We start from the raw sequence: 15,000 nt of genomic DNA, 5'->3' as shown, positions 1-15,000 counted from the left end.
TCAAAGATAAAAACTTAATCTAAGAGAAATGTAAATAAATTAAATTAAATCAAATTATTGTAAACAAACCTGGAATTTAACAGACAGCAAAAGATATAAAGATTGTAGTGTCATGCATTACGCTGTTAGAGTTGGTGCACATTATTTTAAGGTGTCTAGTAATAATATATGAATATATGAAAAGAGTCTGGTCATAGAATGAGGGAACATGTTGACCTCACAATAGTAAACTTTGGGATAACTTTACATATAAATCCAATTACAGTTGTTAGTGAAAGCTGCACTAAATTAAAAGTTTGAATGTTACAAAAAAGTTACAATATTGATGTTGTTGAAATCAATATTGATTTCTATCAGTGTTCTACAAGGCTTTTAATGCGAAATAGTAATCCTAGAATGTGATGAAACAGTTTCAGATAGCAGGCAGAGACATCTGAGGTGTGTGTGTGTGTGTGTGTGTGTGTGTGTGTGTGTGTGTGTGTGTGTGTGTGTGTGTGTGTGTGTGTGTGTGTGATCCTGTTGATTTGTGTCTGTCAGTGCTGGTGAGCCGCGAGGATGAGTTCAGTAATCGTCTCAGCAGCCGCGCTTCTTTCTGAGGATGTTCTGCTCTGCATTACGCCGCTCTGACGACCTGAGGACCGCCAGGATTCTGCTGGACCAGGTGAGCTCACACACACACACTCACACACTCACACACTCACACTCACACTCACACACTCACACTCACACTCACACTCACACTCACACACTCACACACACACACTCACACACTCACACTCACACTCACACTCACACACACACACTCACACTCACACTCACACACACACACTCACACACTCACACACTCACACACTCACACACTCACACACACTCACACACTCACACTCACACTCACACACACACACACACACACACACTCTCTCTCTCTCTCTCACACACACACACACACACACACACACACTCACACACTCACACACTCACACACACACACACACACTCACACACACACACACACACTCACACACTCACACTCACACACACACACACACACACACACACTCGTTTACACACACACACACTGATTTGAGAGTTTTCAAATTTGAATGGCATCAGAAAAATCATGAGAAATATTCTTACTGTGTTCTGCACTGTATGTGACAATATAGAAGTTGTTGTTGTTTTAATAATGTGGAAGCTGACATTAATGAGTCTTTAACTCACTCTGCAAAAGAAATTGTCCTTGATAGTTCACACAGTGCAGTTATAATAAACACAGAATTCAATATTAGACTTAAAATAAATGTAAATTACAATTAGTAAGATTTGTAATGTTTTTTAAACAAGTGTCTTCTTATTAGTTTATTAGTATCATTTATTAAAAAATAATTGTAAATATTTTTTTAATGTTTTTTTTAATTTTATTTTATTATTGTTGTATTTAACACTATTGTTATTTTATATTAAATTTTATTTTTTAATGTATTTTAAATTTTAATCAATTGTATTAATTAGTAAAATTAATTAGTTACTAATTAACATAATTTATTAACATTTATTGATGACAGATTTTTAGTTTCAAGTGTCAGTATTCATAGTTCTGTAATCAAAATTTGATTATATAAGATTGTAATAGCAGTGCAAACACAGATTTTGTTGACACTCTTTTAATGTCTTGTTATTCTAATTGAATTTATTGATTAAATGTAAGCATTGGACATTAAAGATGATGCATACATCTAATAAGGTTAGAAAAAATTCCCTTATCAATGTAAGAAATTATTCTTCGTACTCATATCTAGTGATCCGAGTAATCAGATGCACATTTAGGAGCAGAAAACAGGTGAAAATCCCAGACAGAGCAGCTCTTCCTGTTAGCCTGAGGCCGTCCGGCGTGACCTTTGACCTCTGGAGTAACAACACTGTGGCTTATGTGACCCGCACATGAGAGGTGACAGGAAGAGGTGTGTGTGTGATTTACAGGAGTGTGTTATTATAGCCACAGGGCACACACACACACACACACACACACACACACACACACACACACACACACACGCTCTGCGTCTCCGTCTCTGTCTGATCTGCGGTCACACACTCACTTTAAGCATCAACACTTTCTATAAATCACTGGATGTTTTTGGGAGCAGATGCATTTTTAGATTAAAGTGACAGAAACGACCCAAAGCAAAGAACAAAATCTCTCGTTTCGATGCCGAGAAATTGCATTACGCCGTGGAGCGCATTACCCAGAAGTCTCAGTGGGAGGAGGCCACGCCCCCTCAGACAGAGCAGCGCCGCGAGTCCCGCCGGGGAGCATCTATCACGCCGATGACATCATCAGTGTGAGACAGACTAATGTACGAGCGCGAGACGAGCGTCTGAACCCACACAGACAGCATTCAACATGAAACTCACAGCGCTTCATTTGTTATTCTACACAAAAACAACGTTTGTCTTCCTAAACTTTCTTTGAGATTGTTTCTCCCCCTTGAGTTAAGTGTTACCCGGTGTGTTTTTATGCTGGAGGATTATGTAATATTGTGCAATGCACTAAAGATGGTGCTCTTCTCGTAAACAGTGTTATTTTCCATAGAGTCGCTTTAAATCAGTCACAGTGAGGCTTCATGTAATCAACCTACTGACGTTTATAACAAAGCAGATGAGCTGTATTGTGAAATCATTATGTATTATTATAATAATAATATATGATAAATATATTATGAGTGGATAATAATAAAACGGATTATTAAAATAAATTATATGAATCATAATGCATAATTAGAATAAATGGGAATATAATAAATAATATTTAATAAATACATGTATATTAATAATTATATACATATAAAATGATGAAAAATATTCTGTTATTAAAATAAAATGAATATAATAAATTATAAAAAAATATATAATTTAATTATAAGAAATTATATATACATGTAAAATGTATATGCTATAATAACACTACTGTTCAAACGTTTGAAAGAACCTTGCTTATGAAAGAAGTTTTTCATCAAGGCTGCATTTATTTGATCAAAAAATAAAGTTAAAAATAGCTAAATATTATTAGAATTCAAATAAACTGTTTTCTGTGTGAATCTGTGTTAAAGTGTAATTTATTTCTGTGATGCTCCGCTGTATTTTCAGCATCATTCCTCCAGTCTTCAGTGTCACACAATCTTCAGAAATCATGAAAATATGATGATTTACTGCTCAAGAAACATTTCTGATTATTATCAATGTTGAACACAGTTGTGCTGCACAATATTAAATTTTTCAGGATTCACAGGTGAACAGGAAGTTCAATAGAACAGCATTTATTTGAAATAGAAATCTTGTCTAATATTATTGTGATTGATGTCATGTGTCTTTGATGATTAAAAGTGTTCACTTCTTAATAATAATCAATGTGTGTGTGTGTGTGTGTGTTACGCAGCATGTGTGCACAGATAAACCAGTCGAGTCTCTTTATGAGCATTTTTCTTTATAAGTATTTGTTCAAACTTCTGAGGGCATTCTTCATCAGTCTTGAGCTCTAACTCTGCTGAAGTTCAGAACACACACCTGCGGGCAGGTGAGCAGCTTTATTTCCCTCATGTGTGTGTCTCCATCTATCACTGCTTTCCTGGAGGTGTGAGGGCTCTGAACTCTGACCCCTGGGGGTCAAACACCTCCTCCAGCTGCAGCGAGTGTGTGTGTGTATGTGTGTGTGAGACCCTGCAGCCGTGAGCCCGTCGGGAACACTGTGTGATATTAGAGGACTAAATGATGCTATTTATTATGTGGCTACGAGAGACTCACAGCGGAGGAGAGACGAGCTCCTCTTGTGTTTCTTTATTAGTTTTCCTGTTTCTGTTTGTCCGCTATCGATTGAGATTTGTTAGACAGACATGTTTAAGGTTTTATCAATAATCCAGGCGATTACCCAGAATGCCCGGGGACTCGGCAGCTCCTGTGTACGGATATCGATTCTGTGTTTGTGGATAAACTGTATTTTACGAGCGGGGAAGGAAGTGTTTGTCCCGTGTCTAATTTAATGTGAGATGATGTTTTTATTTCTGTTTGGTTGAGATCGTGACAGTGATGTGAGGTTTCACTGTAGTTTATACCTCAAACACAAGAACGAGTTATAAAAAAAACACCTTTTGAATTCATAAGAGCATTCTGATAAACGTAATGTTATTTCTTAAATATGAAATATATTGAATGTTCATTTACTGATGTATCCAGTTAAGGAAAAGTTGCTTGGTTTTGAGTTCACGAAAAAAGAGTTTTTGTTCGTCTCCCTTTTTCATTTTAATATTTAAAAATAATAATCAGAATGGAAAGGCATAAAATTGAGATAAAAAGTCTACCTTTTTTAATGCCGAAGTTTACTTCACTATATTACAAATAAATCCTAATCTAATCGTGACAAAATAAATATCATCAGAAAGGTCTAAGACTCCTAAATGGATATTTGACCACTTTAAATTATGATTATGGTATAATTATAAATTATACGGAATAGTTTGTGCAGTTCAGATGTCATCATGTTTTTGCTGCGTGTGTGTGTGTGCGTGTGCGCGTGCGCGTGTGCGTGCGTGCGTGTGTGCGTGCGTGCATGCGTGTGTGCGTGCGTGTGTGTGTGTGTGTGTGTGTGTGTGTGTGTGTGCGTGTGTGTGTATGTGTGTTTGTGTGTGTGCGTGCGTGTGTGTGTGTGTGTGTGTGTGTGTGTGTGTGTGTGCGCGTGCATGTGGGGCAGTTAAAGGCAGCGCTAAGCATCACGGCTGACACATGCTGCAGTGTGTTGTAATTGTCAAACACAAGCACAGTGTGACATCATCACTGCAGGACACAACACACATTCTGACGTCCGGATGCAGCCGGCCGAATATCATTCACACAACACTGTCCACACAGACCCCCGACCGAGAGCAATTGCTTGACCCCGCACCCTAGCGTTAACCTCTGACCTCTGACCTCTCACCGTGTGCAGGTGCCAACCCCTTACAGAAGAACGACCTGGGACACACACCGCTGATGTACGCCAAAGAGGGCGAGATGGTCACACTGCTGAAAGAGGCACAGAACACGGTAAAACACAGCAAAAACATGGTCAAATTATGATTATTTTTTAGTTAGAATTTTAGTCATTTTAATTGTTCTTAAAACTAACTGTTGCTTTGGCAACTAGCTGAAATTAGAAAAAAAAAACTTTTATTTATATTGAAGTCAACGTTTATTTTGTTTCTAGGAACATACCTTTTTAAATGGTTAGTTTTGGTTAAACCCTTAAAAAGCCCTGATTTTAACATATATTACTATGGTAAAGTCCTGTGGAATCTGTTAGCAGATCTCATCAGTTCACATTTACTTTACATTTAGTGATTTTGCAGATGCTTTTATCCAAAGCGACTTACAATTGGGGGATACATAAAGCGATTCTTCTTAAAGAGGCAAACAGACACAGGGAGTGCTTGTAATACCAAGTTTTAGACATTGATAAAATAAGTACAAGCTAGAAAAAGAAGAAATAAATAAAGAGATAGTTTTTTTGTGTTGTTGTTTTTTAAACGATGAAGCCAAGTAGTTTCGAAAGAGATGAGTTTTTAGCATTCTGGATCGGGGGGGAAGATCATTCCACCAGCCAGGAATGGTGAAGGAGAATGTTCTGGAAAGTGATTTTGAGCCTCTCTGTGATGGTACCACGAGGCATCGCTCACTAGCGGATCTCAGACTTCTGGAGGAGATGTAGATTCGTAATAGTGAGTGGAAGTAGAGGGGTGCTGAGTCTGTGGCTGTTCTATATGCAAGCATCAATGTCTTGAACTTGATGTGAACCGCAACTGGTAGCCAGTGCAAGGAGATAAAGAGAGGCGTAACATGGGCTCTTTTGGATTTGTTGAAGACCAGTCGTGCTGCTACATTCTGATACATTTGTAGAGGTTTGATTGTGATTGATGGAAGTCCAGCCAGAAGAGCACTGCAGTAGTCCAGCCTAGAAATGACAAGGGCCTGGACAAGAAGTTGTCCAGCATGCTCCGTTAGAAAGGGCCTGATCTTTCTGATGTTGTGCAATGCAAACCTGCGAGATCGAGGAGTCTTTGCAGTGTGGTGTTTGAAGGTCAGCTGGTCATCAAAAGTTACACCAAGATTTCTGACCGAAGTTTCTGACCAAGGGCAGCCTGAGATCCATGCGGCTACCGTTGAATCATCCGGTTGAGATGAAAGATAGAGCTGTGTGTCACCAGCACAGCAATGGTAGGACAATCCATGTGCCTGTATGATGGGACCCAGTGATGTCGTGTAAATAGAGAAAAGGAGGGGTCCTAGAACTGATCCCTGAGGAACCCCAGTGACAAGTTGATGTGTTTTGGATACCTCCCCTGCCCAAGACACCCTGAAAGACCAAACCAGCAAAGTGGAATCCCTGTGATGCCCAGTGATGAGAGGGCAGACAGAATTATCTGATGATTGACAGTGTGATGATAGATTCAGCAGAATAAGAACTGATGATTTTAAATCAGCTTTTGCAATCCACAGGGCTTCCGTGGCTGTCAGTAGCACAGTCTCTGTTGAATGGCCGCTCCTGAGACCTGACTGATTAGTGTCCAGTTTGTTGTTCTGTGAAAGAAACAATGATATCTGGTTGAAAACAGCTCTTTGGAGGGTTTTCGCTATGAATGGAAGGATAGAGACAGGTCTGTAGCTATCTGTAAGAGAAGTGTTTAATGTAGGTTTTTTGAGCAGTGGGGTTACCCGAGCCTGCTTGAATTCAGTGGAGAAGGAGCCTGTGAGGAGAGATGTGTTGATGATGTGTGTGAGTGCTGGTAAAGGTGTAGGAGAGATTGCTTGGAGGAGGTGTGAGGGGAGATAGTGTGTGTGATCTGCTTAATTGTATGTATTTACACTGAATTAAGGCTGTAATCCACAGTAATCCTGCCGGAGGGATAATGAGCTGCAGGTGAAACCATCATGATCCCGTATCACTGTTACAGGCTTCAGGGCGTCACATACACACACACACACTCACACACACACACACACACACACACACTCTCACACAGTCTTAAAATGTAAACTATATTATCAGCAGGCTCTAATCTGCTAAATAAGACTATAAGGCATGAAGATAATAAGATATAAATATTAATATAATTTTTTGTAAAGCTGCACTGAAACAATGTGTTAGCAATATATAAATAAATTTGACTTGTCTCATTACAAACTGAAAATATGCAGATATATTATGGGGAGAGAAGACACTTATAATGAAGTCTGCTGGACTTTATAATATATCATATTATAATCTGGTTCACATTTTTGCAATTGTTGTCAAATTTAAATAACTTACAGTTTAGGTACAGTTGAATTTGATTGTCATTCAACTTTGTTATGTTTTGTGATAATAAATTATAAATACAGAAATCTAAATGTTAATTTAGTAAATAAATAAAATCTGACGTTAAGTGTCCAGGAACTAAATGTATTTATTTGTTTGTTTATTTATTATCTTTATCATTTATTTGATCAATTGTTTATATTAGCATAGTAGCTCCAACATTAGATCATGGGTTTGATCCCAAGTAAAGCAGGAACTGACCAAGTGTAACCCTGCTTTAGATGAAAGCATCGGTCAAGTGCATGCATTACTTGCTGTTACTCCAGATCTTCATGATTAACTGAGTTGTAATTAAGAAGCTGAATTAAAGATAGTTGTGGCAGATTGTGTTCTTTGTTACTGAAACATTATTTCACACACTTACACTCACACACTGTATTGTCTTGTGTGTGCCTGTGTGTGTGTGTGTGTGTGTTGTGTGTGGGTGTGTGTGTGTGTGTGTGTGTGTCTGTGTGTGTCTGTGTGTGTGTGTCTGTGTGTGTGTGTGTCTGTGTGTGTGTGTGTGTCTGTGTGTGTCTGTGTGTGTGTGTGTGTGTGTCTGTGTGTCTGTGTGTCTCTGAGTGAGTGAGTGTGTGTGTGTGTGTGTGTGTGTGTCTGTGTGTCTGTGTGTGTGTGTGTGTCTGTGTGTGTCTGTGTGTGTGTGTGTGTGTGTGTGTGTCTGTGTGTCTGTGTGTCTCTGAGTGAGTGAGTGTGTGTGTGTGTGTGTGTGTGTGTGTGTCTCTATGTGAGTTTGTGTGTGTGTGTGTGTGTGTGTGTGTGTGTGTGTGTGTGTCTTTCTCTATGTGACTGAGTGTCTCTGTACATGTGTGTCTCTGTCTCTCTATGTGATTGAGTGCGCGCGTGTGTGTGTGTGTGTGTGTGTTACGCAGCTGCTCCAGAGTTCGCTTCAGCTTCATAACTCGATTACTGCTTCTTCCTGCCGGCGTCTCCGTCTCTTCCTGTCGTTCTGTTTCCAGCAGATCGGTTGACTCTCTCCAGTCCTCACGTTTGTTGGCCTCCTCATACTTCATTTCTTTTCTTTGATTTTTCTTGTGTGTGTGTCTCCTCTATGTGTCCCAGGACAGACAGAGAGACAGATATGAGTTAAAACACAATAACATACGCCTCTAATAAATACTGAATACACACACACACTGAGGGGTGTTCGTTTATCGATCAATGAGCTTTTACAGAAGTGTGTGTGTGTGTATTATTATTTATTCTCAAACACTGGTAGGTGGTAGGTATTTTAATTTCATATGCTAGCACGCCTAGCAGGTTTGTTTGTTTTTTTATTTTATTATTATTATTTACTGGTAATTGATATGATTTGTAAACATGGTAAAAAAAACCATATATATATATATATATATATATATATATATTAATGTGTATATAAGTAACATTTTTGCAGTTCAAGCCTTTATTTAAAGGGGTATTTTATATTTTGTGAGTGGTGCTCTCTGCTCCTGATGCCAGGATGATCCAGGTTGATTTTCTGGTCTGTAGAGAGGACTGTGAGTCTGTGTGAGGTCTTCACCTGTTTTTGATCAGCTTCTGAGGGTTTTTGCATGCCTTTCGCAGATCTTTGTTCTGCGTGTCTATCAATAGTGAGACGGCGTCCTCGATAGATAGAGAGAGACAGCAGAGGAAATAGTGACGCTTCACCGAGCCCAATCTCTGCCTCTGATTTGATAAATGGACAGTTATTGCTGTGGCAAATTGTCCCGAAAGCAATTGGATCCCATCAGCACTGTGATAAAACCAGGGTTATTGATCTGTGAGAGCTGATATAGTGAATACATCGGCCGAGTCACAGACACACGCGTGTGCGCCGCTTCAGCTGCTATTAAACACACACACGTCACACACACTTCTGCATATATTATGCCAGGTGAATATATTTTAGTCATCTGATGCAATGAAGCTGCTCTTGTGCACTTGATCAACTCGAACCAGTGATATTTTACCATTGATATACTGTGTACTGTGTAATTTTTGTTGTTTTTGTATTTAATAAATTTTATAATGTATGAATTTATTTACTATTATTTATTATAAAGTTTTTTTTTTGTTTGATTGTTTTACACTGAGTAATGTTTCCTTGGTAGCTACCCAGAAAATATTTTTGTATATATTTCATTTCAGTTCATGTTTATCATATATTTTTTTCTGTAACTTTTTTTTTTACGATAATAAACTTTAATTTTCATAACCCAGACTGTTTACAAGTAGATGTAAAAAACGGGGGGAAATTTGTTAAGTTCATAGCACTGAAGTGATCAAATACTCAGAAAGTCATGTCTAAATGCCCGTTTAGTGAGTAGTTATTGATTATGTCTTTTAAAAGTGAACGTTATTAATACTACCAATCAAATATTTTGAAAAATTTTAATGTTTCTGAAAGAAGACTTATCTGCTCACCAACACTGCATTTATTTGATCAAAAATACAATAAAAACAATAATATTGTGAAATATTATTACAACTTAAAATAACTGTTTTCTATATGAATATATTGTTAAAAATGTATTGATTCCAATAATGCAAAGATGAATTTTTTTAAAACATTAACAAATCTTAATTATTCCTTAATTTACCCAGATATATGCAAAATAAGTATATTGTGATAATTACTAACCGTTATCATAAATTGCGGTTATTCATATTGTGGTATGAGATTTAGGCCATATTGCCCACCCCTAGTTGTCATACATTAAACTGTTGATGATTTTATTATTCATGAATTGTAAAAAAAGTTTCTTTCATACTCAAACACAGTCAAACCATTATTAAGTTCCAGACTAATGTGAAACGACACACACACACACACACACACACACACACACACACACACACACACACACACACACACACACACAAAGGGGAAGCTGTGGATTGATTCTGGGTTATGCTCTCAGGGCTAAAGGTTATTGGTGGTGATTATTTTCACTAATGTCATTACTGTCCTCCGTCCTGAGACACAGAGCACATCACGCTACACATACATCACCGCACACGTGTGTATTGTGTGTGTGTGTGTGTGTGTGTGTGCGTGTGTGTGAGTTTTTTACACTGGAACTGGTGTCATATAATAAATATAGTGCTGTTTGAAGGGAGTTTGACACTCTTTGAGTGACTGTATTCACTATAAAACACCAGCTCTAGTGTCTTTCTGCATAAATATTACATATATACACAAATGTTGATGAAAACATGGTCTGGTTCAACATCAACATCAACATCTGATTCTGTTTGTTTCTGCCTCTTTCTGTCTGTCCGTCATGTTTTCTAGTTTGTCCAGGAATCATTTTATCTGATAAATGATTGTGTATAGATTTCTTGCAGCCAAGTGTGTGTGTGTGTGTGTGTGTGTGTGGTTGAATCTCACTGGCTGATAATAAACAGGGATTAGAAATGAGTTGATCACTGGTTCACTCTCAAGGACAGTGTGTGTGTGTGTGTGTGTGTGTGTGTGTGTGTGTGTGTGTGTGTGTGTGTGTGTGTGTCGTCCTGATGCCTTTGAAATGTTCCCTCTCCAGAAGGACAGTGTGTGTACTAAGCATGACGGGATGCTGTGTGTGTGTGTGTGTGTGTGTTATATTTGTTTAGAGACAAACACACACTGTGAATGATCTAGAATTGACAGGAGGTGGTCTTGATAGAAATACTTCAATATAACCGTACTTCTCTTTTTGTGCACTCATTTTTCTAATCAGTCAGAAAGTAAGCAGTCCATTAAAAAACAGAAGAAAATAAATAAATAAATAAAACAAAATTAATGAATAAAATGCATCTAGACCAAAACTCACATAAAGACCAGATCGTCGTCTCCATAAGTCTCAACTTAGAAGTCATTAGTTTGTACAGTCTAGTAGAAGTAAACAGTTGTTGTTTTGTTTTGACTAGCTGTATATAAAAACAATAGATGTCTGTTGAATGAACCCATTTAGAGAGCTGAGTAAACGTGTGTGTGATGCTGTTACGTTTAAAGACAACAGAATGATTATTTGTACGAAGCTCAACACAGATAACACAAACATATCTTCTGTAATGATGTCTGATGATCACACACACACACACACATGCAGCGGTTGCTATAGTGAGCGTGTGTTATCATGCCGAGTCTCTGCTGGATCTATTCTAACCTGATTTAGTTGCTCCAGCGTTGCAGCAGCGTAATGAAATTAGTGTGTGTCTAATGGTGCAGAGAGGCCCTGTCTCGCTCTCGTCTGTCTCTCTCTCCGTCATTCTGTCTTCCCTCGGTCTTTGTCTTTTTTTTAAAAGCGTTTGCTTTCGTCCGGTCTGTCTGTCCTCCTCTCATTACCGTCTGTCTGTCTGTCTAGAGTTAATTATTGTCTGTTTTCTTCTGAAGCCATTAGGAGGAAGGAGAACGGCTGGTATGATGAAGAGCATCCCCTCGTCTTCTTCTTCCTGGGCTCATCTGGAATCGGTAACTTCTTTCTTTTCCCAACAATATTAAGCCTCTCTTTGAAAAAAAAAAAAAAAAAAAAGCATGTGTAAATGCAAATCTCGGTTTGCTTTGTTGTTCAACCAGATGCACAAGCGTGTTTCTTTTCAAGTAGTCACACAGGAGTTTTGTCAAATTCTCCGATCTGAAGTGATTTACAGTCTAATATGATATTCTTAGACGCGTTTATAAACCAGATTTGTCATTTGTGTGTCATCAGACGTGATGCTGTGGAGTCAGACAGGCCTCTGGCACAATCTACTTCCTGCAGTCACACCATATGATTATTTACTGCACATCACTCAACTTCTTTGTTTCTGTGTTTATTTTATATTTTTTTATGCAAGACACTACTAGACTAGTGGAAAGAAAACATCCTACATCCACATTTAAGTGTTTATTTTATTGCACTTTATCTACTGTATTTGCATCTGTAGATTTCAATAACAATGCATATTTATACATGATTTCTTTTTGTTTTTAGACTTCAGCAGCTTTTACACACACCGAAACTTAGAGTTTTATTCCTCTCTATATTCTGAAGGTTTTTACTGAGGGGTTTGTTCATATTTCATTCACATGGTTTTTATTATTGCACTTTATCTATTTGCATCTGTACATTTCTCTTTAAACGCCAGTTTCACTAAATGAGGTTTTTCTCCACTTCAGCATAACTTACATTCACCAAAACTTAGAGTTTTATTCCTCTCTATAATTCTGAAGTTTTTTACGGAAGGGTTTGTTAATAGATCATTTCTATGCATTTATAAATCTTTTTTTTTTACCTAAAAACATGGTAAAAATACATATATTTAAATGTTCTGAGTTTGTTTCTCCACTTCAGCAGAACTGACACACACCAAAACTTAGAGTTTTATTTCTATCTATATTCTGAAGGTATTTACTGAGGGGATTGTTAATTTTTCATTCACATGGTTTTTATTAATGCACTTTATCAATTTGCATCTGTAAATTTCAATTACAATATATATCTCTTTAAACGCCAGTTTTACATCATGAGATTTTTCTCCACTTCAGCATAACTTACATTGCCCAAAACTTAGAGTTTTATTCCTCTCTATATTTTGAAGGTTTTTACCGAAGGGTTTGTTAATATATCATTCACATGGATTTATAAACAATTTTTTACCTAAAAACATGGTAAAAAATACATATATTTAAATGTTATGAGTTTTTTCTCCACTGCAGTAGCACTTACAAACACTAAAACTTAGAGTTTTATTCCTCTCTATATTCTGAAGGTATTTACTGAGGGGTTTGTTCATATATAATTCACACAGATTTATTCAACATTTTATTGTGAAATAAATAGCGGAGAAAAAAAAGTTTCTCTTTATTGATGGAATTTTCTGATTTACGGAGTGATAAAAACAGATTTCTAATATGTCACCATAATCACACAAATTTTTTGCACCTGGCATTATTTGGTGTTAAGATTTATTTTCTGGAAATTTGTGCAAAATATTTCATATGTAATTCAATACATTTTACAATTACATGCAAAACAACTGTAATGTACTGTGATTATTAAGCTGTGGAAAATATGAAATCTATTTGTTATGAACTGTTACCCTCTTTAGTTGCGCTGTCTCTGTTTAAATGAAATACACTCAAGTTTTGAGCATAAGCATAAACACACAGATATATTCTGGAGTCATGAGTGTTTGTTTTTGTGCTTTGATTGATGAAGAGACGTGTCTCTTATCGCCTGCAGCACATTTGATCACTCGCCATCAATATTCAACAAGTCCCACCACTTACCATATATGCGTTTATTAAAATTCATAAGAGCGATATTTACTCTCACAGACTACATTACCCTGAGAGAAGAATGAAGGGAGGGAGAGATGACGGACACACGTGCCATGAGACACCAGCAAAATAAACACACGGCATGAAGTGATCTCTCTCCCTGACTGGAAATAGTCATCTTGTCTCACAGAGAGACCTCACGTCATAATGAGTCAAAACCGCTCGCATCTACAACAGAACCTGGGTGTTACATGACCACTGTGATATTTCTAGCATTTCTGGTTTTATTGTTTGAAGAAATGAATTGCATAGAAGATGATAAATGTCTGACATGTTTTTGCAGGTAAAACTGAGCTGGCCAAGCAAGTGGCACGATAAATGCATAAAGATATTAAGAAGGTCAGTCAGTAAATAAGCCGCCTTCTGAAATTATTGGCTTCTCATGAAAGGCAAATTACAAGATTCTGTTGCTCTTTTATACAGGGTTTCATCCGGATGGACATGTCTGAATTTCAGGAGAAACATGAGGTGACACACACACACACACACACACACACACGCACACATTTTAGCACAGAAGTCACAGTCAAAGTGTCTCAGTAACTGGTTTTGAAGGATGTTCGAAAAGAAATGCAAGTGTAAAACACAATGTCTATACTGAATGTGTATGAAGCAAACCTCAGACTTTTCAGAGCCAAAATTTGTTTACAGCCAAAGATATTTACAAATGTTCACTAGACGTCGCATCATAGACTTCAAGTTAATATTTCATTTTTATTTTTGACTAATAATATTATTAATGTTATCAGTGGTCAGAATATGCATCATCTTTTTGTTTCATTTAAATGATTGTTTTTATTTAAATTATTATTTTTAAATATTATTTATCTTAATTTGATATTTGTATGATTTCATGCATTTTATTAGTTTTATTTAAAAAATGTGAAAATTTGACATTTTTGATTTAACTAGTTTTTTGTACAGTGTTTTTTTTTAATGTATTCATTTTAATTTTGCATTTTATGATTCAAATTTTTTATTTGTGTTGTTTTTATTAAAATATGTATGTATACTGTACATTTGTCTGAAGTAATTCATTTTTGTAAGTGTTTTATTTTGATAGTTTTTATTTGACTATTATTTATTTACTTATTTACGTTGACATTTTTATGATTAAATTTTTTTGTCTTTATTTTGAAATTATTCATGTTGATTTCACATTTTTATGATTTAATTAGTTTTTAGTAAGAGCTTTATTTAGATTTATTTATTTTTTTTAATTGTATATTTTTTTTATTAAATAATACATTTGAGAGAACCTGACGTACACTAATATCTGCTGTTGAGTACCTGCGAATTCATAATATGCATGTTGTGTTATAAATTGCATACA

At 36.6% G+C, this 15,000-nt stretch overlaps 1 protein-coding gene across 1 annotated transcript in view; it reads left to right on the top strand.

Moving 5' to 3' along the window:
• clpb (ClpB family mitochondrial disaggregase) overlaps positions 1 to 15,000 on the top strand; it is a 29,455-nt gene that overhangs the window by 9,325 nt on the left and 5,130 nt on the right. The window contains 6 exon segments of the mRNA XM_059513682.1: positions 538 to 620; positions 3,556 to 3,574; positions 4,979 to 5,076; positions 11,651 to 11,816; positions 13,951 to 14,006; positions 14,091 to 14,135. Of these exon segments, the coding sequence (XP_059369665.1) occupies positions 538 to 620; positions 3,556 to 3,574; positions 4,979 to 5,076; positions 11,651 to 11,816; positions 13,951 to 14,006; positions 14,091 to 14,135 (467 nt within the window).

This window comes from Carassius carassius, chromosome 28 (assembly GCF_963082965.1).
Source record: "Carassius carassius chromosome 28, fCarCar2.1, whole genome shotgun sequence".
Classification (NCBI taxonomy): domain Eukaryota; kingdom Metazoa; phylum Chordata; class Actinopteri; order Cypriniformes; family Cyprinidae; genus Carassius; species Carassius carassius.
This window is presented reverse-complemented; position numbering and strand designations above follow the sequence as displayed.